General features: G+C 41.6%; 1 protein-coding gene across 2 annotated transcripts in view; it reads right to left on the bottom strand.

Annotated features, from left to right (window-relative positions):
* Positions 1-3,930: 3,930 nt before the first annotated feature.
* Positions 3,931-27,410, bottom strand: part of SNAP25 (synaptosome associated protein 25) — a 61,994-nt gene continuing 38,514 nt past the window's right edge. Inside the window, exons 4-8 of one of the 2 annotated variants that reach the window (XM_042049236.1) lie at positions 24,001-24,049; positions 15,581-15,698; positions 11,696-11,821; positions 9,434-9,578; positions 3,931-5,252 (exon numbers count right to left, since the gene is read on the bottom strand). In XM_042049236.1, the coding sequence (XP_041905170.1) occupies positions 5,184-5,252; positions 9,434-9,578; positions 11,696-11,821; positions 15,581-15,698; positions 24,001-24,049 (507 nt within the window). In that variant the 3' untranslated portion in view covers positions 3,931-5,183. Of the gene's footprint in view, positions 5,253-9,433; positions 9,579-11,695; positions 11,822-15,580; positions 15,699-15,835; positions 15,954-24,000; positions 24,050-27,410 lie in introns of both variants that reach the window. The other variant, XM_042049237.1, reaches the window with a different exon arrangement.

Genomic DNA, 27,410 nt, shown 5'->3' on the forward strand with positions numbered 1-27,410 from the left:
TGTTGGGGCTGAGCCAAGACTTCCTTGCAGGTGTCCTCCAGCATGACACTGGCATGGTGTTTGGCTGTGGAGTGAAAAGCCAGAGGCTGTTTGTTTCTTTGGAGCTTCTCCTGATGAAGTCATGAAGGAGAGAGCCTGACTGAAAGCCCAAGGGTAAAAAACATGCAGGGGGAGGGACGAGAAGTGAGCAGAATGAGGGACAGCAGTGGAGGCAGGTGAATTCAGCACCAGAAGAACAGTAAGGGAACAAGCAGCTGAGTGGGTGCTGGGAGTGAAGGAGGGAGTGGGGACAGCCAAGAGAAGCCAGGGAAGATGGACAGAGGTGTGGGGTGCACTGGAGCAGAAGCAGCGTGGAGGGAGCTGTGGTCTGGAAGGTGTGGAGCAAAGGCAGTGCAAGGCTGGAACTCAGCCATGAACGACTGCCCACAGCACTGTGTTTTGGCAAGGCAAGGATGGCTTGATCCCCCAGCCACCACTTTTCCCATTCAGCAAGGAGCTGGGAAGCCCACCAGGCAAATGAGCCCCCCTCCATCTGCTACCCACTGCTTGACCAAATTGGTTACCCATTATGTGCAGAATTTGCATGGGCAGCAGTGATCTTGGAATAGATCCCAATTGTGTGGGAATCAGCATGGTCCCACATAATGGTTTATTTTGATTTCCCTCATCACCATCTTGTAGGGTTTGGTTGGGTTTGATTTTTTTTTTTTTTTTTTTTTTTTTTTTTTTTATGTTTCCGTTTTTTGAAGGGGGAGAGGGTATTTTTTATTTACAAAATAACATTCAAAACTGTTTGGTACTTTTACAACACAAACATAATCCCTCTTAATACTGTTTCAGAGGGATCCAACACTGGCAGAGTAAATCATCTGGAACCTGCCCCCCCCAACCCCATCCAACCAGCCCAACGCCCTAATTTCTCAGCAGGGTTTCTCTCCTCTGCCTGCATTTTGTGTAGCTGTTTGCAGGTTTAAAAATACTCTGTGTTCCACTAACTTCCAAACAAACTGTCCTCTTTCTAGAAAGGCAACTAAATGGCTCAGCAGACAGCAGTCACATCCTACACACCTACGCCCACAGGCACACACAGCAGCCGTGCACATACTTAAGCTGTCTCTAACACACATAATTTTCCATATTATCAAGTACTTATCTCTTCCCTTTTCAATGCCTTTAAAATAAAAGAGTTATATGTGCACATGCACACAAAGGAGGAGGAGGAAAATAAAATGTCTGTGGATTGGTTCATCTGCTTCCAGATGCCTTAAATATAAGTCTTTGGTGATCTCTGCATGTTCAGGTCCAGATCCAAAGCCTGTGGAGGTTAGCAGTTAGTGTGGCACACAGAATATTTTGGAGAATAATTATCATCTGTATTTCTAGATATAAAGTATATCTATAATAAGTGTGTCACATGGCACAGGCATCTCTCTCAGGGGGCGCTTTACAGTTTGCTGTGCAGACTCTGGCATATTTAGTTTTCTTCAGAAATGAAGGGTGCATTTAGTGCATGTAAGCTAATAAAATTTACTTTTCCTAAAAACAAATTAAAATCAAGCTTCATGGATTTTTTTTTAGTTATAATTTTCTGTTATATGCAGTAATATCACCAAATCTTCAGTAATAATAATCGGTTATATATCACTTTAACTTTGCATCAAATCCATTCACTTTTCATAACACATGCTCTGTCAAACCACAACATGCTGAGTGTTATCCAGTTTCTTTTCTTGCATTTGTGTCAATCCAGAAAGCTGTAACACACTCTCTTTGAGTTCAAAAGTTCTGTGTTTGTCCTAAGGTTGGGAACCATTAACATCCTAAAAGTGTTAAGGTTTCTTAGAGGTAACCTGCTTTGATTTTTACTTACCTTTTTCAATATTCTTTCTTAGTTTCTCCCCGCTGAAATCAGGTCAGATATTTGATGAAGGTAATTTTTCTCTTTTTTCATGAGTATTACACTAGTTATGAATTTTGTTCTGTTGAGGAATAACATTCAAATATCCTTCCTTGGGGTTACTTTTATATTGCCATTTCTCACCTAGGCTAGGAAAGGAGGAGAATGCATGAAATGAAAGAAGTTATTAATTGTGGATTTTTAGAGCTCAACAGACATTGTCCTTTTTGTTCAACGTTTCCAGCTGAGTGGTTTATTCAGCTATGCCCTTTGTGAATATTAAAAAACCTTTTCTGTGTAACCACCTCAAACCAATACCAACATGAGGATTTGCCATCCTACAAACCGTTGGTGAAATTGCATTAAAAGTCTAGAAATAAGTGATATTTTATTGAACTTTGTGTCTTCCAATATGGCCTCTTTATCTCACGGGAGTTTTAATTCCAGCTGCTTGGTGTGTCCCATTCCCTCTAGTGAGCCTTGCCCTCAAGCAGGTAACTCTGCACTGTGCTTGTGCAGCCTCAGAGAGAGGCTGCAGTGTATCAGGGACCCAGGAGCCAACCAGAGGGAGAAAGGGGGCAAAAAGGGAAATGCTGCATTTGAGGCAGTGTTCTGGTTAAAGCATCTGGGGTTTCCCCCTTTTGAGTCAGCTGCTACCTCAGGGATTTGGGGTGCACACAACTCAACAAACAAAAGCAGATTGTTGTAATGACAAACTGCAGGAGATTGAGGCTTTCCTTGCATTATTTCAAGAATAATTAATCCTAGAAAAGTCAATTTCAAAAATATCAGAGAAATGCAATATATTAAACATATTTACTGAAGTAATTTTCAGCCAGCTCATTGAAGACCCTGCATGCAGTGGAGGAGGACACAAAGACAGCTGCAATAAAACATTTCAAAATTTCTGTCCTTTAAGCTTCCCACTTGGCAAAACGTTCCAATAGTTTGGGTTTTGATCTTTGTTCAAGACAAAAACAGATGTCAAAACATGTTCCTTCACAGCAACAGTTATATTTTTGATCAGCTTTAATGGCTTTTGGAAGTATGAGTTTCTTCAGATAGAGTGCATTGTTGTCAAATACAAAAAATAAGACCTCCATTAATATCTTCATTCCTTTCTTATATATTTCTCCCCTTTGCAAATATCCTTGCATTTGTATGTTCCCATCATGATGCGTTTTCCAATATGATTATTGCCCTCCCCCAGTAGGCTTTGACATTGCAGAATGATTGTGCTGTCACAAATACTGGAATGCCCGAACAGACACGATTGGAAATGGTCAGCAGATTAAAAGTGTTTGCTTGAAGTTTATTCTTTGGTTTGAAGTAGTGGGGGGAAATATTTGCATAAATGAATTTTTAATAGATGCCAAAAATAAAAAGCTGCTAAAGAAAATGTAGCTTGTCTGCATTATCATGCAATTTTAATTATGCAAGCATATATGTTCTTTGTGTATTTTGACTTACGGCCATGTGAGACACATGAGTGAACTGTCACTCATGCAGAATTAATTCTAATTTGTCCATATAGGGGAAAAAACCCTGGGAAAACATGATAACACTTTTCATTGGCAGCAAACCCTAGCTGTTGTTAGTCATTTGAGAAAATCATTGTTAGCAGACTATCCAAATTCTGTAGGTCAAAGCCTTCTTAAAAAGAGATGTATTAGCACATGACTAAATCCACTACAGGAATGGATTTTATCTACTAAGGAACTGTACCCTTCTGTACCATAATGTTTATTTCAATTTTTCTTTCCCTTGAACAAGAGAAAAATATTTTGATTCAGTGTTTGGCAATTCAAGCCAGGTTATTGAAAATAATAGTCACTTGGAATGTACCAAGTGCTATTTTTAGTGTAGTTACTTTTCTACAGTATTGCAAACCAAAATCTTTAGTTTCCCACTAAATACAATACAAAAGTAGTTTGTAAAGAGTCTTTAGACTTTGCACTTCTTGTCCCAGGTAAGTGGCAAATAAGTAGTTGTCACTGACATGTAGGGCAACAAATGGATAAAGCAAGCATGGATTCTGAGATCTATAATTTTTAATAATCTTTAAACTAGCTACAAAATGTCAATCACTTCACAAACTGACAGGAGACATAAGGAATTTTCATATTACATGCTGTAAATGATATTTATCTCACAGTTTATCTAGAGTTCATTCGTTTAGGTTTTTTAATTATTTTTTAATTGTCAGCTACTAAACATCTCAGCGATTTGGTGTGCATAGCTCTAGGTAAGCAACAGAGAACTGTACCGATAACAAACCACATGGGGATAGCGACTAGTAAGAGAGAGCCTTATAAAAATTACATTTCTTTGCACCAGTTCATATGGTAGTTGTTTCCTCCAAAAGATAGTCTTCAAAAGCAGCAGACAAACCCAATATATTACACTTATTTCTTTTTGTCTTTGACATATTTTCAGCCAAGCTTTTATTTTGCTGGCAATGGCTAAATGGTGAGTGCCAAATCCCTCTTTATTTCATAATTAAAAAAAAGATCATGATTAATAACTATATATATATCAACAAGAAAAAAGTGGCACAACTGCAAACTTGCTGGTATAACATAGTCCCAAAAGAGTCCGAATACTGAGCATGCTTTTGTTGTCATCGTTGGTGTGCTACTGCCATGGGAAAATTCTTGTTTAAGTAGGAGTCTAAAAGTCTATTTATTCCTCATGCATAAATGCATAAATCACATCACTTTTTAGTGCAATGCTTGTTATAGTAATATAATTCCACATTGTCTAATCATGAAATCATAACAACAGATAATGGCAATGAAGAACTGAAGACAGCAGGTTTAAGTGCTTAAACATCATGATACCCAAAGACAGGAGCATGGCAGTAGCTCTGTGGAATGTCACAGTTTTACAAGAACAATACTGTATATTTAAAGGTTAACAGCACGTTTAGCATTCCAACAGTGTTGTCATTCAGCAAACATCATTAAAAAAACAAAAAAATGAGGAGAGGGGAAAAAAAGGAAAGGAATCCAAAATGGAAACAAGGAAAGGAAAGGAAAAACCCCAAAAAACATCATAGTGAGCTATAGCCATCAAATCAGCACTATGTACAACCTTTGGAAAGAAAGATATCTAGAAAAAAATAATTACAAGTATCATTTTTGGAAAGCTGACAAACTACACAGGACAACATTTACAATGGGGCTGATATGTGCATGTGTGCAAACCTAGTAGATAAATACCATGATAAAAGCATGAAGGTGCTGCCCTGCTGGACAGCATTAAAAGGAAATGCACTTCTCTGCATTTAACCGCTGCCCAGCATCTTTGTTGCACGCTGGTTGGCTTCATCAATCCTGGTTTTGTTGGAATCAGCCTGGGGAAACACAAAGGAAAGAAAGATGAGTACAGGGAAGAAAGAGAGTATGAGAGAGAAAAGGAGTACAGGGAAGAAAGACAATTCTTTGTGGGTACCTCCATAATTTTGGCTAGGTTACGGAAAAATGAAGCTTGAAAATACTGGAGAGCTGCTTTTTATAGTGGCATTAGGGACTCAAAAGGAGATTTACTGGTTTCGTGACACTTCATGTAGCCTTTGAGCAGAGCTTTTCTGTTTGTGATCAGCTCTGCTGAACTCCTGTAAATGCTGTGCCAGATCTGTAGCTGGTGCTGATAATAGCAGTGGTGGTACTGATGGTAATGGATGACAGCATGAGAACTGGTGGTGTGCATCTGCATTTTGCTGGGGAAAAGCTTCAGAGCCCTCTAAGATTCAGTGGACCTGGACTCTGGTCTAATTTAGATCATCAGGCACCAGTCAAAACTAAAATTTTGGTCAGTGTAGAGATTTGCTGGAGCAGAGAAGCTGGATCATCTGATGTAGGAAATGCTGGCAAAGATAAATTTCTTTGAAAAGATCAGCCTGAATATCTTTGGTCTACATGTGAAAGGAAAGGAATATGTGGGAATGATGCCAGTACTCCACAGTTCACCAATGTAGTTGCAAGACAGAGTAGCCTCTTTCCTTGGGCAGCAGCATAAACAGGAGTTAAGGAAAGGCCGGGATTCTACTGTGATTTGAAGCAATCAGACTGGAATTTAGTCCTGCACAGACTGAGCCATTAACTGCACTGTTTTCCCTGGGGTAACACCTGTCGTGATTATTAAATGCCATTAATAAAATGGCACCACTTGGGAGGTTTGGGAGTTCTCTCTGAGTGGGAAGATGCTTCGACCATGACTTTCTGTAGCTCTGCTGAGGTTAGTTTTGGAGACTGAAGACACTGTTTTAGCTGACAAAAACTGGCAAAGCTCCACTCAACCCCACGTTGCCATGCCGACTTATTCTAGCAGAGGCACTAGATAGAAAATGGTTTCAATTTTTAAAATCAGACCTGTGGGAAAGGTGAGAATTGTGTTGCTGCTTTAAAAGCATGGGCCCCAATAGCAAACTCTTTCTGTGGTTTGATGGCTCCATTTCGTTAGCTTTGATGATTGTTCCCACATCTCTGCGGTGTATCCAAATTGTACAGATTTATTTTAAATCTCCAATTTGCAAAGACAGAATGGTGAAGCAACTTTCCCACATGCATTTAAAAATCCTTTAAAAATGTTTATACTGATGTGCAATAAATCATTCTGAAATATCATGGGCTTTTCTCCATAATTGTTTTGGAAAATGCTATATAGATGTGCATTTTTAGTGCAGCAGCATGTGCCAGCTCCTCAACAAAGGTAAATCAACAAAACTACTCATTGCAAGCCACAGTCCCTTATTTTAGCCATGAGTTTGACCTTGTCTACCACAATTTTGTGTGCTTTTGCCAAAAGGTTACCTGAAAAGTTAATGGGTTTGGAAGCAGTTACCTTTGTCATGAAATGCATGAATATTCACTGAACAGTGACAAAATATCATGTTCCTAATGATGTTTAGACCTTAGTATCTGGTGAATGACATTGCATTGAAGGCAGCGAGAGTCTTGTGGACCTTCCCACTTAAGACAGAGTGCTTTGAGCTGTTCCTACTTTCCTCCCAGCCTCTCATTTATGATAGATTTTAGGGCCAGGCTCTTCTGGTGATGATCTCTGTGCCATTTGACCTACTCATCCTATCCTCATTTTGGTTTTTGTCCCTTTCTCTCTGATCTGAGGAAAGGATAAATAAAGCCTTTTATTCATTGCTGTCCTGATTACTGTGCATAGGTCAGATTACATCACTGCACTATGAGATTGCTCTGGTTTGGGTGCATGCATCTAGTTTAAGGTAAATCCTTTAGGAGCATTTGTGATGCACTCTGGGGTACTTTGGGTTAGCTTTGTGATGTACCCCAGCTTTCACAAACTGTGCCAGCCAAGAGTCTTTCTAATGATCATAACTGACCCAAAGCACAGTGCCCCAGCTGGTCAGGAGAACAGGCCTGGCAATGCTGTCAGGGGAATGAGGGTCTGTTGGCATATTTCATTGCAGACTGGATGTGCGTGCAGTTGTGGTTTCCCTATTATCCAGCTAACCATCATTTCTGACTTTTATAGAGGGTTTTATTAATACATTGTGTTCTTTTTCTAGTACCTCATTACTGTGTGTCTTTACTCTGGGAAATTTGGCTTATTTTTCACTAAGACTGAAGACTGTCTTATTTTTGTGCTGCTCTCATGACAACTCCTCTGTGTACAATGCAAATCCATCTTTCACAAATGTGTCACTGTTCCTTAGCCAAGGGCCCTGGGTGATTTTATGAATCCCATTCACTGCCAATGTTATTTTGCCATTGCTGTACAAAATGCCAAGGTCTGTAAGAAGACCATGTAGACTTGGAAGGCTGGTCCCTTAGCTCACTGCTCTCAGCATGCACTGCCTAGAGGTTTGGCCCATGTGCTTTATGTGCACAGAGGGCCTGGTCAATGTTTTCAAAATCCAGATGTTTGCAAGCCTGAGCTGGTAGGAGAACAGTGACTTGTTGGGCTTGCTGTATTTTGGGATAGGATCCTGCAGGCACAGGTAGGATGCCACTGATTTCCGTCCACAGGGCACATCTCCTGCCACTGTGACATGAACAGGGGAGGTGGGAACACAATAGTGCACATCCTCATCGCTTTGGGAAAATAATGTATATAATAGGCTTCTTGTTTAAAGGTACTTATGGTGTAGGCTGTATAAACTCCCAGTCCCTTCTCGCAGTATAGAGAGATGTGCTGCTTTCTAGTTCTTTTCATATGGATAGCAGCAGTAAATCCTTCCCCTGATGCTCCTAGTTTTCCCAGAAATATGAAACGGTGCAGAATGGCATCCCAGTAATACTGTGCATTTTCCAATACAGTCAAACACATGCAGCTTTATAAAACAAGACTTTTGACCAATGCAAAGCCACGTGCTCTGCAGTGCCAGGTGATGGCCTCTCTGTCAGGGATGATCTTCCCACCTTTCAGACAATGTGTACTTCACCCAGTTCTCTCTGGAATCCACCTCCAATAAGGAAAGCTCTTGGAGTGAATCCCTCAGTGCAGTATTTTCCTTAACTCTTTTTACTAGGCTCTGATATAGTTAACTGACGTGAAAAACAGGGACGGACATCCTGCTTGTGTGCAGAGGCTTGCATGTGTAAGAAGGCTCAAGAGCACCAGCTCTACCACTTGAGGTCAGAATTAACTCTAAACACCATGTCAAGTCCTTGGGTTACACCCTCAGGTTGTGTAAATCTCAGCGGAAGTGCAGAGTTGTGTTGATTTTACACCAGATGAAGATCTAGCCTCTTATGTCACTTCAGCCTGGCTCTGCCTGTGCCTGGAGCTCTGCCAGTACCAATGCAGATGGCTTGCAGATCTTGGGATCTAAGGATGGCAGTGAGCTCCGAGCTGGGCTTGGAGGGGGCTGCTCTCTGCTTCAGAAATCTGCAGTGCAGGTCTGGCACAGGAATGCCGTTTTAGGTGGTGATTTTGCAGAACTAATGCTGAGCTTTTTTATTCCGCTGGGGCCATGCAGGGCCCAATTATGCATAAATAACTATATATATATATATATATATATACATAAACACACACCCTCCCCCAAGAGAACAGGTAGATCTCTGTCCTAATGTTGTTTTAAGCAGCACAACAAAACTGGCTGCACTGTTACCATATGGCAAAGTTTTGCTTAATAAATCCCCATCCTCTTTTGGGGACTGGTCCTCCAAGCAGGTGATCTAATCCTGAGCTGCTCATGAAGTTTCAGAGGAAGGAAAAGCCCAGGAGGGTTTAAAACTTTCCAGGAAGTTCCAGGGCAGTCAGATCCATGCCCCACAGTTCCGCATAGCTCAGGACACTTGTCCTTTTTCAGAGCAATTGCAGAAGGAGCCTTGATGTCAGCCAAGGGGTCCCCTTGCAGTTGTGTGGCAAACTCAACAGCTTGGGTTCAACCCCACCTGCACTGGAGGCTACTGCAGATTCACAGCAGTGAGCTCTGCTTTGGCCCAAGGATTCGGAGGGAGGAGAGAGGAGCTATTTCTGTCCCTTGTCCTCTCCAAGCAGAAAGGAAAACACAGCCCCTTTCGGGGTCTTCTTCGAAATGGCAGCTCTTACCTTCTCCATGATCCTGTCAATCTGGCGGTTCTGTGTGTCGATCTCGTTGCCCATGTCCAAGGCCATGTGACGTAAGTTGCCAATGATGCCGCTGACCTGCTCGAGGTTCTCATCCATTTCATTTTCCCGGGCATCATTTGTTACCCTGGGAGCAAAACACCAATTCTTTAAAGCAGAGACAGGAGATTTCCCCCTGAAACCGTGATTCACCCGAAACCTCCACTGCATCCTCTGTCACTTGTCACCTGAGGAGCAGGTTGCTGTGCTCAGCTTTGAAGAAAAGGGATTAATGAGTTGATAACCTGAAAAATGTTACGTGCTTATTTTTTGCATTTTGGGCTCAGTTATCTGGGTTATCAGTGCTCTGTTTGTACTGCTCATGTCTGCTGTTACTGAGTGTTGCTGTCTGAGCTGGCAGTATGTACCACATCCTGCACCTCTCTGCAGTGATCATCCTTCCCAAAGAAAGAATGAAAGGGTGCTCCATTTGGATCTGTGTGTGGTTAGTATTCATGGGAAGTGCTGGAAGGTGGTGGAATTACAGCTATAGTAGCTCCCCTCCTTGAACTGCAGATAGTTAATGAATACTGTGCAGTCCTTGTATGCTTGGGGCTCACAGAGATATCGGGGAAGAGGTGCTTCAGCTGTGAAAATCCTGACCTAACATCCTATTTAATTAACTGTATTTCTGGTGAAAGACAGAACCAGCTTCTCTCAGATTTACTGGCTTCAGTAAAGATCATTCATCTCTCATTCTTAGCACCATCTTTTGCAGTTGCTTGCTCTTTGGAAGAAAAAGCTTGTGCTTGAGCCAAGGCCCAGATCAACTCTCCAATGACTGAAGAGGCAGGTGGTGACTGATGCTGGGAAAAGCAAACTCTATGGATCCCACTCAGAAAATTCCTACTTTGAGCCTCTTACACAATCTGTGTTCATGTAGGTGCCCAAGGGGTGCTCCTGGTTATTTGCAGAACAGTTATGGTGTAGCATAACTTCCTTCATTGCTATTCTATTATCATGCCCCAGCCTTCATTTTGGTGGGGCTGCCATCCAGAAATAAAAAAAAAAGTGAATGGCAGACCCATCAAACTTAAATGGCAACTCCATCCCATGCTCCAGATTGTATGACAGCGTTGTTTCTATCACACTGACTTCCCTTTATCACAGCAGCCAAAAAAATAAGTGGATAATAGTTTTTGGAAAGATAATTACTTATTAATCTAGTGTCCTTAATCTTCAGAGATCAAAGCTTTGCCTACTGGTATGCTGTTATCCATGCTGATAGCATTGTCATCTAAATACATGCCCCATAAGCACTGTAATCAGTAGGTGCTTTGTGCTGGATCCCTATGTGATGTGGGAAGTTTGCAGTGCGGTTGCCATTAATATAGCTGTGTGCATCAGACTGGCTTTCATTTGAGAGCCCAGGCATTCCCACTGTTTCTCCATAGCTGTGGCTTCCCAGCAGCTGAGGAATGGGGCATCATTCCCCATGCAGTGAGGTTTTGAAGATACTCATGAGCAGGGGAGGGATGCACCTCTAGTTTAAAGCATTTTTCAAGTTCTGCGCTTGGCTCTAAGCTTTGGCAGGAAGCCTGAGGCTTTTTTGTTGTTGCAAAGAAGGGAAGGGCTGCTTGATGCTTTGGTACATCTTCTGGCAAGGATGGATAACGGGCACTACATGCCTTGAGACATAATGGCAATAAGCTAGTATTTATCTGACACTTCATTTCTAAGGCGTTTGACAACTGTCATTAGTGAGACCCATAATAAGGCCTCCAGGAAAAGTGTTCACACTGGGAGCTGGAGTGCAGAGGACAGTTCTGGCTGGCCATGGCTGTCTGCACCCTCACGGTGCTACTGTGAAATAAATAAACAGACATTATTTCTAGTTTATTATTGCCCAAATCTGGGCAGTCTCAAAGAGGAAGGTTGGGGGTTGTGTTTTCAAGCATCTTCTGGTTCTCAGGGCCAAGACCCTTACTTCCAGGATTTCCAGCAAGGTAACCATTCTTTTCACTAGAGCTCAGGTGACCCTCAGGGCCAGGAGAAGTCACTAGATGCAGCAAACCTTTAGGACGTGTCTTAATCACCATCAGCCTGAATCTGAGTACCGCTTGGTGGAAAACCCTGGCTCCATCACATTACCCGGCACCTCTGAAGGAGTTAATGAGCACCACAGAACTCATGACCATATGGAAGAAATCTAAATATACCAGTGACAAGGAGAACAGAGAGAAAACAGTGGATAAAAAGGCTCACCTGCGGATAAAGCCACCACTGATGGCCATCTGCTCCCGTTCATCTACGACACGTGCAGGCTGGCTGGCTACAACACCATCCTGATTATTGCCCCAGGCCTTTTTGTAAGCATCGCTTGATTTAAGCCTATGCGAAAAAGATGATGAGTAAAAAAGCATCGAGTGCACAAGGACAAATGCAAAACTCTTTACCTCTCCAAGCTAAAAGCTGAATCAAGCAAATGAATTTTCAGATAGAGGGTCATTGGTTGTATACCGATATATCATAACCCTGAATAAAAGGAGGGGGTGGGTTTTTGTTCATTTTTTACTTTACTGCCACAACAGTGATGGTCAGAGGTTTAGTTTCCAATAGGGTGAATTGCAATTGCCAGGTCTACAACACTGCACACAGGTTTTTGGATGTTGACTTAGTTTCCAGAAAGAAGGAAAATTAAAAAAAAAAAAAAAGAAAAAAGAAAAAAGAAGAGAAGAAATACAGATAAGTAGAAAACATTGTTTCATTTCAGTGACACATATGTTTTGACATCAAACACAGAGAACGTACTGGCAGACAGACATAAAAACAGAACTGCCAAGTATAGTGTGTACATCACATCACAGCAACACACCCTCTTAGAGAAAAATGGATTTGGCTGGAATTTAACATTTTACCATGCAGAATATTTGGCTTCTGTTGATATTTTTTCAATATGTATGTGGCATAATCGGCATTTAAAGCCACTGATCTTTCCCAAGGTGATTTGGGGATGATTTTATCATAGGGTTCATTAGATTTTTCAAATAATATATCGGTACTTGAAAATAGTAATCATACATCGACAGTTGATGTACAAACCTTTGTCCACAGAGACAAAAAGTAAAATAGGCAGAAGTGAAATGAGTGCAGGAGAAAATAAAAGATACGAGCAATCTAGCATCAGAAAGGGAAATTTTTCTACATTTTTCTTCATGCACCAGCTACAGGCATGAATAAGAAGTAAAGCATTCTCACTAGCACAGTTGCCCCAATAGTTCATCATACCCTTAATGCATCAGCAGTAACAGCCTTCACAATAAGCAAGACACAGGCAAAAATGGATCATCACCTCCTTCAGGAGTTTTAAACCACAGGACTTCAAAAACAGCCTAGCAACTTGTTATATTTGTATTTTGTGGCAGTCACATTAGCTTTCAGAGAGCCATTTTTAACTGAGCTGCCACGGATAGAAAATTAAAATCCAGGCACCCCTAGAGTGGCAGACTGACGTGCAGCCTATTTAGGGCTGCTGTCATTGGGGTCACCAGGCAAGACTGAACATTTTAACAGGGGAATGTGAGGGTTTGGGGTCCACAGGTATAAGTTCGTGATTTTATTCTGGAAATGGGGCAGCTTCCAACAAAACCACAGGGAACTGCAAATATCTCTGGTTTTGCTGTTCCGTGGTCAGCTCCAATCAGTCCTATAAACAGCCCTGTGGCTTGGATTTTGGGGGAGGAACTGAAGGTGCTTCTGGGGGATTTGGGAAAGGACATGGCAAACCCATTTCTGGTGTTGTGTTCTCTCCATGCCCCCTGAAGCAGCTCAGTTTTAAATGAGCCTGAAGATGTGTTGTATGCTCCAATACAGAATTAAAATGCAGATTAAAAGAGGATCTTTCCTACTCATCTGTTTTGTTGCTTATTTCCTATTAAAGTTTGTGAAGACTTAAAAAGATTATGGTTGGCTTGTTTAATTTTAGTTCTCTGAAGCTATACATCAGCTTTGGCATTTCTAGAAATGAGTGGAAGTAATTCTCTTGCTGCAGATACATTTACAGGGTTTTGCCTGTTCTTTAGACCTGTGCAACTTTGGCAGTGAGATAGTCTCTGTGTTTAAGGTAAATGACTTTATACACCCAGAATATGATCTCTTGTTTTCTTGTGGACTTCCAATTAAAGTCAACAGACGGAGTCTGGATCTGCTCATGGTCAATAGCAATTGTCCTTTTGAATGCAACCCGGTCAAAGTTCCATGCCGTGGGCATTTTGGGTCTCCTAAGAATGTAGGATCAAGCTTTACATATTTTTAGGGCTCACAGAACTGTACTTTCACTATATATCAGGGTAGAGTTACATGTGAAATGTTAATCTTTTTTAAATATATGCCATTAATCTCCCAGCAGCCAGAAGAGCATTAAGGGATCATGGTGATTCTGATGCCCAGAACTGTATGGATTTCTCTCCCACACTCCACTCCTCAGAACATCATCTTATCTGTACCAGTGGAGTCCTGGCTTAGTGACTCAGGGAACAGCCTCTGAAAGCATTGTTCATCCATACTCTGAGCACTGGTTAGCAATGCTGACCTATGAAATCTATCTGCAGACTGATAGGGTCACAATGCCTTAGAGAAGGGAAGAGACACCTTTACAAATTAATGCCCCCTACAGCACCTGCAGAACCGTTCTGTTCTTGCAGCATGACGCTGCAGTCGTAGCAAAGTGGCAAATGTTTTAGTGCCACATGCCAGGTGCTAATCCCATCCCTGTCACATGTCTGGCTGTCAGTTCTGAGTTTTACAGCTTGCACAGTGTGGGAGATGTAAAGTTTCTGCTGTATTCATACCTGCAGCTCTTGTGCACCAGCTCCTCTGGTGCAGGGCAGCAGGGCTAAAGCCTGTCAGAGCTCATACCACTTGCAAAAGGGGTTTATGCAGCTCTTCCCATTCCTCCTGCCCTCTCTCCCATTGCTCTTCAAGGCAGTAATAATTCTGGGCAAAATGTTTACCTGAAAAAAGTATTCAGGGCTTGGTACAAAGAAGCAAAATAGATTTAAAAAAAAAAAAAAAACCTGAGGCAGTATCTGCATTGTGTCCCAAGGGAATTAACTTCAAAATAAATGTGACTGATAAGGCAAAACCCCAGTCCTGATGTTCTGATTTTTCACAAAATACCCCCTGAACTCTATGACACCTCTCTTTCCTTTGGTCTTGATAACCAGGGTAGGACCTGGCTTTGGCTGTGAACAAAGTTCACCCAGAAAGGGAGTTTAATACTACAGCAACACTATTCTCTGTTTTGTTTCCTGCACAGTCTCTGGCCAACCATTTAGGAATGTTTTCACTGCAACCTGGCTTCATGACTACTCACTGCATGCTGGATTTGCCATTCCTCAAGGACTTGGGATTGGTCCACTTTGTCCCCGATTTCCTACACCCACATAACCGCACATCACATTTTCATTTGGCATTTAAAACAAGCTTTGCATTACTTGGAGGACGGTTTCGTTCAAGTGTGATGGCATGCAAGCAAATTTGATTTCAACATTTCTGCTTAGTGTACGTGCTACCCAAACGAGACAAATTTGGCATGTTGAGGTTTTCTCAAATTTGTTGCCTGTGGCAAGACGAAAACCATTTCAAGTTGGCTTCCAATTATGAAATGTCACATCTCTTTCAAGATATCAACGAGGACTATTTCTGTTGAACAACAAAAAAAGGTGTGACTTTCATTCACAATTTTGAGCAATGTTTAGTATGACCTCTTCTGCATTTTTCAGCTCTTTTCTTTATGAAACTTGTTTGTGAAAATACATTTCAAAATTTAGGGTGTCCAGGAATAAGGTAGCCCCAGAGTTTTTTTTCACTGGAAAATGGAACCACTCAGTACACTTTGTGTAAAATGTTGAAACTTTTACCATTAAAAGGTGTCGACAGTGAAGCTCTCACTGCAGTATGCCTGATTTTAATGCATCTACAGTAATTCCCAGTCAGTTGTCTATGCTATGAGATGAATGCATTTGAACCAGAATCGTTCTTTCTGCATGCCACATGCTCATCCTGTCCATGTGCCTAGCAAGGATGAGCTTCACAAGGCCTTTGGGATCAGCCTTAAGTGCTCAAAGAGATGAGGCAGGCAGCACCTACTTGTTACATGGACAGACACAAAGACCACAGAATTTTCCTAGGTCCGTCAAATTCTTTTCTGCTTCTTTCATGTCCTTATTGATTTGGTCCATTCCCTCTTCGATGCGTTCCAGTTGTTCTGATTAAACACAAGTATTTTATCCCCACAGAATGAAGCAGATGGAAAAGGACAAAGAAAAAAAAGACAAAAACTTCAGACATTCACTGTGACAAAAAACTGGACACCACATAGCAGAGCCGGTACCCAGTACCTACTTGTTACAAGGACATATGAAAAGGCCACAGCATTTCCCTAAATCTTTTAAATTTTTCTCGGCCTCCTTCATGTCTTGGTTGATATGGTTCATGCCTTCTTCAACACGATCGAGTTGTTCTGGTCAGGACAAAGGGATGACAGTGTGGAATGAATTGTATTTTTGTTTGTTTGATTTTGTCTTCAACAGAACATGAAAAATGACCATGTAGAACTGAGTTAATAATGACATTACAATGCATTAATCTGAGCTGATGCATTGCTGAAAGGATGTATGCTGCATTGGATGCTGAAGGTTTTTTTTACTAGTATGGGAAGAGTAAAACAAAGGAGGAATTTATTTGAAATATATTAATATAAACAAGACGTAATGATGTAGAAAGGAAGGGTTATAAAGTTCAAGGTCCAGAAACATAATACAATACATCAACTTACTATGACACAGTGACATCCAGGAGAAAGAAAGAGTTATTATTTTGCATTTATGTATGTTAATATTAGAGAAAATATGTTGTTCCATGGAAAACACTTCAGTTACTTACGCTTACAAATGCCTTGGAATTAGGTGGATTTGGGCAGCACAATTGCTTTGATTAGTGAGTGAGAGAGCTGCTAGTTAATGGCACCAGAAATGGAGTGAGCTGTTAAGGGCTTGTATCCAGGTACCCTTTTCTTCCAGAGGCTGAGGAAACTGAGACCTGCCACTTTGACTGGCGTTGGATATTGATCTCTAATCTGACTGTGGCCTCAGGGCTGGTTTTCTTCCTGGTGTGGGTGCTGCAAATCAGGAGTAACCTCAGTGAACATGGAACAACTGAAACCACTCCAGGAGCCTGATGCTCTCCAGGAGAGGGTCACCAGCTGTGATGTTCCTTGTCTCTGGCCCCAAGGGACCTTATGGAAACAGCCATTGAGTGAAGACTCGTGTTTTCAGTGGGGTCACTTCTGCTTTGCTCCAGGGCAAGTTAAGAAGCACCAGGCCCAGAAACCAGCCATATATAGACCCTGTTTCTCTGCTGGCATCAAACAGAATTTGGCATATTTCCACCTAAGGCTGGTGGTGGTTTAGGGTTTTTTTAGCGACCTTGTGGCTCAGAATAACTTAATGTGTTAATTTTTTTCACTTTTAAAGCTGGGCAAAATGTCCTAGAGGAGCAGAATGCCACGATGTAAAAGTGTAGGAATGGATTCTCCACTGATGTAAACAGATAGGGATCCAATGGGACCAAGGGTCCTGTGTGGAGTCTGGAGTAGGGACGGCATTTTATATGGGATTTACATTTTACACGGGATTTACATTTTACACCATTTGTTCCTGAAGGATAAACTCAAATACTACCCAGGATCAGAAAGTTACTTGGAGCAGCATTTCAATCCATTAAAAATTTTAAGTGTACCTAAACAAGGAAAAGTAAAGCAATCCCAGTAAAACATGAATACCTCCCTATTCCCCATATGGAATAGAAAAAAAACAGAATTAGACTGTAGAGGAAGGAACTAAAAGCACTGGTTGTAGAAGAAATTTAATGTCATCCCTGACATTAACTGAGTCCTATCCAGGAAAAAAAGGCATTTTAGAAGAAAAATCATATGCATATTGACGTCAGTATAAAGCTCTTCTTGACTTCTTTGAGAACATGAATAAGCCTAATTTCTTACTTGGGTTTCTAATAACAATTGAGGTTCAGCTTTTCAAAGCTTTCTGGGGGGTTTAGACACCCAGTTCCCATTAAAATTAATTAATTTTAATGGGAAACAGGAACCTAACCCCTCGAGGGCCTAGAAAATCCTGGGCTAAATTATTCAAGCTGGAATAATTCAAGTATTGAACTTGTGCTCTTTGTTTAATTTTTGCATGAGACTGGGCTTTGAGAAGGAGAGGTGCCATGTCAGTCTGGTGAGACTCATCTGCTTTTCAGCTGTCGGTTCTCATTCTCCTCATTGGATGGGCCTCTCTCCTGATACCAGGCGAGTTATTGATCCCAAATTCAAGGATTTATTTAGAGGATCAGAGTTACCTGGCACTGTCCTCTAAAAGGGGCACATATTGTGTAAGCAAAGGATTGGGAAACTAAGAAGGAAACCTGACAGAGAGACTGCACAAGTTCTGCCAGATAAACAGCTGAGCTGAGAACCAGAAATGCAAGGTTGGATTGCCTGAATGCACATTGCAATTTAGGCTTCAGCAGAAGCTTTGGTTTGTGTCCGTAGGCACAGACTGTCGTTCTCATCAGAAATGTGAGTCTGTGGTAGAAGGGGACACCCCTCCCTGTGCTCCTGCTCCTCACTAACCCCGGGTCCTGCCTGCTCCTGCAATTGGGCAATGCTTACTCTCGCTCTGGGAAGCAGCTGTGGGAGTGGGAGCTGGCTTTTATGCTGGTTCATGCAGCATGATGGGATTTGCTACGCTTCTGTCACAGACCCCGAGCTCCTGCTTGCGAGAGCTGTGCTTGCAGAGCCCCTCTTCAGTTAAAAGCAGGCTGTACCCACATGTGCATTTTGACACTGAGGGGAATGAGAGGCACTGACCTTTCTTCCATTGATTTTCCTGCTAGTGCTTCTCTAACCTTGTCTGTCCAGTGGAAAAAGCCAGGTTAACACTGCATGGGTCAGTCCTAGATCTGGTACCACTGGTGGCTTTCAGTCTAAGCAATTCTCCTTGCCCCCATGCACATTGTCTGAAGCCATGTATGTAAAAGGGCCTTTTGAACTTTCTTTACCTGTTTCCTTTTCTGCCTAAATAAATGTGTATTGAAGAGTATATTTGACACAACTCAAAGACTTCCATTTAAATCATAGCCCTCTCTAGAATCCTGACTTTATCCTGCTTCAGAATTTGTGTTTGATGCCTGAGCTATTTCTGAATAGGAAAGGGAGCCACAACTAATTTATCTTCCATTAATGGAAACCTCATCAGTGTAAAAAAAACCCCATGTCATACTTGTAGCCCAGAAGTCTAGACAGCTGGCTGCTGGTCCTGAAACCACTTGGTAGCTGTTAATGTTGTGGGATGGATTATTAACTGGTTTGAATCAGCATAGTTATGCTGGCTTCATGGAGCAACACCAATTTATACCTGTCAAAGATCCGGTCCCACAGGCAAGAAAATAGATTCATGAGTCTAACCACAATTATTGAGGCATAAATATTATAGTGGAATTAACTTAATGAGGTCACACTGGATTTGTTTTGGTATAACTGCTATTAAAATGTGGCCCAGAATGAATCACTGCTGGTAGGAAATCAGATGGCTATTGAGAGGTTAATTTAATGTCTGTTTCCGTAGATCTTCCCTATTCCAACGTTCTGTGCTGTATTAAAGGTTTTAGGGAAGACAGTTTGTTTGCATATACTGCCATGAACCTACGCAAATTCACGCCTACAAGAGATAATGTCTTTTGTCTTCCATTTAGAGAAGCCCTTCAAGGTCAGAGTTTGAACATCGTTTGACAGTTTGTTGCAATATTATTTGAATAAACTGCATCTGTATGTTTATGTATGATATATGATATATACGTAAGAGAATTGGTGCTGGCTGGAAGCAGAATACACATCAGAGATAAGTTTCATTGAGATTTCCTTCATTTTTTTCCCCTCTGGAAAACTCTGCTAATTATTAGCCCTTTTTATATATTGATGTCTGAGAACACCACTTTCATTTCAAGGTAATGACCATAAATCTTCTTCCAGATCTTACAGCAAACCAACAGAAGGACACAAACAAGAACAGTTTTTTACCTGTATCATTCTATTTGTGAGTTACTTCTGTAAGATAACTGAGGGCCCATAAGCTAGCCCTGTTAGTTTTATCACAGCATTGTGGCCATTTGCCAGTGGGTCTTTGCCAGGATCTTCCGTAACATCCTGGCAATTCCCCATCCTGTGACTGATCTGGGTTAAGTGGCTGGGGCAGGGAAGCTGTAGCAAGGGCATCCCTCAGCTGTTCCTGTGGTCTCCTGAACAAAAACAGCTGCAAAAGCGTCTTACAAGGCATTGGTAGCAAGACCAGCACAGAGCAAGCGTGGTGTTGCTTCACCTTTGCATCCCCATCTGTAATGTATAACAAATATTCCTTGACTGATGTCCAGGATCTGGGGCCTGTGCTTGAATGTCAGTTAAATGCCTGTGGAGATCAGAACTTGCTCCTTTGCCTGGAGTATTGTGCAGTGAAGCAATTTCCCCTAAGGACAATTTTAATTGGAGAAAAAAAGAAAAGAAAAAGGGCATATTGAAGAACACATTGTAATCATAATTGCGTACACGAGGGTTTCATTTGAAAGTCAGCAGATTAACTATGTCCAATGCTACGCCATGATCCCATTTTCCATAGAGGAGAATCATATTGGAGCGTAGTATGTATCTGGGACAGCCTTTTCAGAAATCCTGAACCCTGACCTAGCTGTGCTCTGAAAGGCACTGCTGGGCACAGATACCAATGGAAAAAAGCTGGAGGGGAGAGCTGTGAGCCCACATGTAGCTGTGCTAAAAATAACAGTAGACAAAGGCACAACCTGCTTTGTGTGGGTTCATTTGTCTTTTGTTCTGTGCTACAATTTCAGCGTAATTAATACCAATTCCCCTGTGGAATCAGGAGTAGTTGTGAGTTCCCTTTTATTTTGCTAATTAGCCATAGCATACAAAACTGCCAAACTCACAACTCCTGCAAAAGGAGTGGAGGTAAGCTTGCATGGGTACCATCAACTGGTACCAGTGCTTTTGTTTGTAGGATTGCCCAGTTATCTCCAAGTTTTATCTCCTTTTTAAGCTTGATTTGGAGTAAGATCTGCTGGGTAGGTTAATCTCCTCCCCCTGTTCCCTGGCATTGCTGGTTGTGCATTTGTGGTACAAGGAGAAAATTCCAATTGCACTGACATTTTCTTAGTGTCTTATCAAAGTTGTGGCTATTCCTCTATCTTGTCTTGGATGAAAAATGACTGTGCTGCTACTGTTGTTATTGGAAAAGTTTCTCCCCTCCACCTCATTTGGAATACAGGAACAAAATTCTTCTGTAATAAACTGCACGAGGACATCATTACACAAAAAATGTCCTTGAAGGTCCAAATCTTTGACCATGCTGATATGCTGATATGATAGGTGATGGGAGTTTCCTTTGGATGAAGACAGCTACCAGTCTGGGACCTTTTCTGTGTTAACACTTCAGGTTTACCTTCATATCTTTACTTTGTACTATTAGGTTTATTTGTACAGTCTGTTTTTAACCAAAATGCATCCAAATATTAACATTTTTCTAAGTTAGCATGCTTTAAAGAAGCAGAGGAATTGCCATTGCTCAATAATCCTTTGCAGCATTAATTTTTTCATGTAAATACAAGTATTTTTGTTTAAAGACTTCTATACATACTTTTATTTAAATCATTAATTAAGGGAGCTTGACTCAAAGCCAGATTTAAAAAAATGCAAGCATTATGGATACATATGGGGGCTGGGAAAGGCTCTCTTAGTGAGGGAAAATACCCAGCAAGGAGAATCTAAACTCCTAGGTCCTTCCTGTGGGCTCCCTGGGGGAAGAACTGTGTTGAACTGGTTTGGGTGACAAATACCTGACCCAAAAAATGATAACTCTTGATATTGCAGAAGGACTACTCAGGTTCCCATTCTACAAAGGACGCTGGAGGAGGTCTCTAGTTTTTATGGGAGTGCCATTCTCTGTGAAACAGAAAGCTCTTGTGAAGCTCCAGATCTCCGAGGGTCATGACAGACTCTGTAACCTGCTGTGCAGCCAGCTGTGCTAAACCTTCGGGCAACAGCATCTATCCAGGCTGGCTTTGTTGTACAATACCTGGCACTGTGAAATTACCTTGACCTATTGCCTGTTATGATCCCAGAGACTACTGCTTACTGATACCAGAAAATAGTTCTGCTTTGCAGTATTTGGGTTGAATCAGCTCAGAAAGGTTTTTCCATGTAAGGTCTGTTTAACCTCAAAACAAGCAATTTTGTAAGGAAACCTAGAAATGGAGCTTCAAGCAAGTGCAGAGATTAGATCTTCTACCTGCCGCCCACTGGAAAGATCAATGTCATGTTTTCTGTATATTTAACACCTAATAATCTTAAGTGACTTGTGCAGTCAGCTGCAGAGAGATCACATGGCAGTGTTAGCAAATTATGTCCTTAATCTGATAATCTGCTGAGACATCCGTGAGCTGCACACATTGCACTAATTACAGAGGGTTCAAAGTCATCATTAGTGTATTTTGCCCAGTAGTGTCCTTTATTGCTAAAATGAAATAAAAAAATTAGCAATTACTACATTTACATATGGTTAAAACGGAGAAAACTTAATTAAACATTTAGCATAGTACAAGGTTACAGTATTTGTAGGGTTTGTAACATTATTTGGCTGTTTTCCTTGAGAAATCCACACTGTATAGTCATAAGCTAAATTCACTGAACCACTAAAGGCATGACCATAACCAATTTAAAGAGGCTTCAAAACTGTCTGATTCTTTCCTACAGGTATTGACTAACTGCATCTCTGGCTGTACAATAAGCATTTCAGGTCTCACTGTCAATAAGGGTTTAAGACTGAGTTCCCTGGACTCCAGAGAGGTGAGTGTGTCCAGCCTCAGCTCCTTGGCTCACCCAGACTGTCCTTCCTGTCATGGCTACAGAGTGAATCAGTCAGACATACTGAATACAGGGGTTTAGCAATAGTAGAATTCCAAAGTGAAAAAAACCTACCAAAATTCAGGATTAAAATCAAAATAAATCTCCCTAGAATTCTGTGGGAAAATAGCAGTTAAAGAACAGAAACATATGTTCCCAAAAACCACTAAAGTTTCTGCTGCTCTGCCTGTGAATTACATTGCAAGACACACCTGGGTATTCCCAGACTTTCTTTGACAATATTTGTGATTTATTACAACTGTATAATTCACTTCTGAAATAAACCACATTATTTAGACAGGTGCCATGTCTGTTTCAACGTAAGTAATTTCTGGTTCTTTGTATTCAGTGGTAGTTCTTTTACTGCCTTTTTTTTTTTTTTTTGAAGACAATGAAATATTCTCTGTAATATTTTTCTTGTCAAGACAAATCGATGTGACAAAATTTGGTTGGGTTAAATTCTCCTCCCTAAAGAGGGGATGTTGGGGGAAAGCAATGAGACATACATAAAAGAGCAAATAGAAGAAAATACTTTCCATTTAGGTCTTGTTATTACTTTTCACTCATTATAGTGTCAGAGAGGAAGGGACATTACAACTGGAAAGGACCTGTCTGGTTCTGCAGTCCGTTCCTCAACAATTCCATACCCTTGTTTATTATCATCATCTGGGTTTGATGAGTAATACAGCATTACCTCTGCAGAAAACATTTCCTAATAATAATTTTGTGTCATGCCACATAGTAAATAATAACAGGGGCCTTTGGGGGGCTGGTCTGATAGAGAGTAGCAGAAATTTATACTCTGTTGATTTATTGGAGCCACCATTTTGCTGGGGCTGTGGGGCTACAGCAAATGAAGACTTATTAGTTATATTGAGAGGGAGAGAAAGCTACCTTTTCTATGTAGTATTATGAAGGGCAAAAATGTAATTTCCTGGAATGTAGTGAATATATCAGGCTCTGTCTTTGTCACTGTCATCCACAGGAAGGTAGTCTAAGCCTGAAACCTCTTATATGGACAATTGTAATGAACTGATTGTGTCACACCTTTTAATGCTAAAATTCTGTCATCCCCACCACCTCACTACTGTACAAAAAGTAACTGAATTTTACACAAACTAAACCTGTTTTACCTTTTCTTGGGTTGCATTTATTGCATGTCTTTCATTTGTGACTTAAACAAGTGGGAAAATTATGTAGCACCTGCATAAATAATGCTGGATTTTACACTTATAGAGACAAATCTTCTCATCATGTATCTGGATCTTGACCCAAAGCTTGCTGAAATCAAATGGTGATTTGGATGAGTTCAGCCTGCAGCTCTCTTTGACATTAATGGGAAGCAGATCAAAAGAAGTACAGACTCTCAGGCAGCTGTTGTACATTTTTCTCTGTTGGACAACAAAGCTAAAGGCAAAGAGGTTTTGGGTTCTCATGCACAACCACACGTATTTTCTGTCCCTCATTTCAAGGGTTGCACACAGTCAGTACAGCACTTTGAGAAAGGTTATACTTCCTTACTGAAGCAATCTGAACTTACCTCCTTGCTCATCCAACATAACCAAAGTCCTGATACCAGCATCTTTACTCTACATCCCAATAGTGGTAGCAAGGTAAGGAGAGAGAGGGGGAGAAGAGAGAGAGAGAGAAAGAGAGATCAGTGAGGCAACACTCAGCCCTTGGTATGGGACATAGGAAGACACAAGAAAAACAGTGAAAGGAATGACAAGGGGCTGATGGCACAGTCCAAAGACATTATGTGTCTGGACACTGTGTAAGGAACCAGGTACTCTCCATTGTACCATCAGTCTCCTGGATTCACTGGGATACCGGACTTCTGCAGAAAGCACTAAGCCATGGACCTTGCGATTAAAATAAACACTTTGCACAGGAGTAATTTCTAAAAGGAGAAGATTCATCTCCGAGTTAAATGAAGCAGGAGAAGGGAGGATGGGGGTGTCGATATTGTAGGTGGATGTTAATCTCACAGGAGAAATTCCCAGGGAAAACAGATATGACACAAACATGTTTGGGAAGGAGGCACAGTGGTTTGTGCACAGCTCTTGCTGCTGACAGAAGTCAGAAGGCTTACCTACTTAGGAAATCCAGTTTAAAGCAGGCTAATATTTAATAGGATTAAGCCATATTTTTTGGCTCAGTGATCTAATAGATATGGGTTTGAGCCAAGTTTTAATACAGTCAACAGACACCTTTAGCAATAATGGACTTTGAATTGGGCTTGAAGGTAGGATTTTCAAAACACCTACACACTGAATCTGCCTCTGCTCCCACAGCTTAGTGGGAATCTTATCACTGCCTTTACTGGATACAGGGTTTGAGCAAAGCTGAGCCATTCACAGCTCCCACCTGCCTAAACCAGTGGTAGGGCATCTTTCACAAGTACAATTTTTAGTATGCGTTATCATCACTCTGGGATGTGATCAGGTGTCTCCGGTTTCTGGGTGCTGTGGTACTGAGCTATATCACACATCAAATTATCTCCTTTTTAATTACAAAGGGGAAACCAGCTCCATTCTGCTTGGAGCAGTGATAACATCTGTGAATAATTAATGGCCTGAATGATCTCCTGACTCTTGCATGTCAATAACTAATGCAGTAAGTCCTCTGTGGCCTGACAGCTTGACAGCAGAACTACCTGGACATGTGCAGCAGTAATTCACTTGTTGCCATGATCATAAAGCTATCCATGCTCCTGTGAAACAGATAACCCCACCCCAGGTGGTGGTGTCGATTTCGCAGAGGGCAGGGAGAAGCCCACAGTTGCACGGCTACATCAGGAACAGAAAACTAAAGTCCTGACCATCCATCTGGCTTTTCAAGCCACCCTCCCACTCTTGCAGGCAAATAAAGGACTCCATGTTATCCTTCCAGCCAGCAGCCCTGCTCACTGCTCATCAGTTTTTGTGGGAGCAGAAAAGTGTCTCTGGCCATCAGCTGCCCTGTCCACGCTCACAGGGCACTCCCAGGCTCCCACAGCCCACACTGGTTCAGCCACAAGCCCAATCCTGCCATGCTCAGGGCTGTTTGCCTGGTGCAGCTGGCACTTCTGAGGATCCTGCTCAGCTCAAGAGGGACATGAGGTGCCTCTTGTGCCCTTCTCTACCTCTCCCTGCACTCCCATTCTTGTCTTTAATGTCTACATCACTGCAGAAACTGGGAAAAACATCAGATGTGTGCAGGCTGGTTTGCTTCCTCTTTTTAGAATGTCCCTGTGTGAGTTGCCAGATGGACAGAAAAGGCCTCCTGCCTCTCCCCATGGTCTGCTGCAGCCTGCTGCCCTCGGGTCAGCCATCTACCAGGCACCCACTGCTCTCTCTCCCTTCAAGTTCACACTGCATTTACTTGAATCCCAACCAGCTTTTATTTTTGCAGCCTTTAGAAATTTAGGGTCCAAGGGTTATCTTAGGTTTGCCAATTTAGAATAAAGAAACCACCTTAATTATCTTATATTTTCTTAAGCACTGCTTGTGCAACAGTCTTTTATTGGGTCTTTCTATACTGTTGGTACCCAGGGAGGTTTTACCCCCCCAGATTTGTATGTATTTTAACAAACATACTCATGCAAACATAAGAAGGCTGCTTGGGTCCTGAGTCACCCTGTGTTTCAGTAAATATGGTGCAGTCTGACATGGGACCCTTCCAAATATTGAACTCAGAAACCTTTAGTTGGTGCTGTGATAGTTGATGGCTTTTGGTGAATCAGACATAATCAGGCTGAGAAACATTTACTGCTCTTTAACCCTTATTTTCCTACTGTGTTTAACATCTAAGCAAACTACCTTTACACAGCTAAGATGTCCAGTGACCTGAACAAGACGTGCTGAGAAATGAACTCAGCAATTAGACCCTATGGTTTGTATTTCATATCAAATCTTTACACAGAGAGAAAGAGGTGAAATTTTCTTTTATTTACCCGATCATCAGTGCCTTTTAATTTTATCAGGCAACACTGTATCTCTCTTAAGAACAGCCTGCCACGGCATTAACACAAATGTGAAAATTTTAAAGGGTCTGCAATGAATAAACTTGTCTGCATCTGTGGTCTAATCCAAAGCATATTGAAGCTAATAAAGAGGTGGTGACTGAAAAGGATGAGGTGTGATTCAGACATCAAGTGACAATCTCCTTCTGTTCAAAATTTCTATTAAGCATTAATTTTCAGCTTTTCCACAGAAAGAATTAAATGTGTAAAGTCAATTAAAAAATAAATCACATTCATGCATTTAAAATAGAAAAGAAAAAAGAAAAGCTCAGTATTTCCATTATGACTGATATTTTAGATAGCTCAAACCCCAACCTGTCTGTAAGGCAGAACTATTCTAAAAATGTCTTCATCATCCAGATGTCTGAGCAGGAGAGAAACACTTGGTGACTGACCCCAGTGACAACAGACTGAGGCATCTCTGGAAAGTACAAAACCTCAGCTAAAGGAATATAGAAGAAGAAATGTGCCAAACAAGTGTGTTTGGGGGGCAAACACAGAAACTCCCCTTGGTCTCAGCGGAGCAGGTGTCACTTGAGCTGGTTGCTGGGACAGTGTGTAACAGGAAGTGATGAAAGCTCTCCTGTGAAGTGCCAGTCCAGGAGAATATGTTTTACAACCTCTGCCCCTGAATCCTTGATGACAGACCTGCATCACCATGGGCCCAGTGGCTATGCTTGGGTTTGTCTGGTCCTGAGGGCTCAGGAAGGATTCCCACCCACATCCAGTGCTCTCCAGCATCAAGGACATCCTGTGTGGGAAGCCATGAATGGGTAGAACTAGTGGGGTCCATCATGGTTTGAAATTGTGTGCTAAAGTTCCACCTTGGCCAGGATTAGATTTCTTCCTTCCTGTGCAATGGAGGAATGTGTTCAGACCCTCCACAACTTGTACAGGCAATCCTGTTTAGTTTGCAGCAAAATAAGGGTTCTCAAAAAAATGAAATG

This window comes from Corvus kubaryi, unplaced genomic scaffold (genome assembly GCF_017639235.1).
Source record: "Corvus kubaryi isolate FWS band 111438036 unplaced genomic scaffold, C.kubaryi_AGA036_p1.0 70, whole genome shotgun sequence".
In the NCBI taxonomy this organism is placed as follows: Eukaryota; Metazoa; Chordata; class Aves; order Passeriformes; family Corvidae; genus Corvus; species Corvus kubaryi.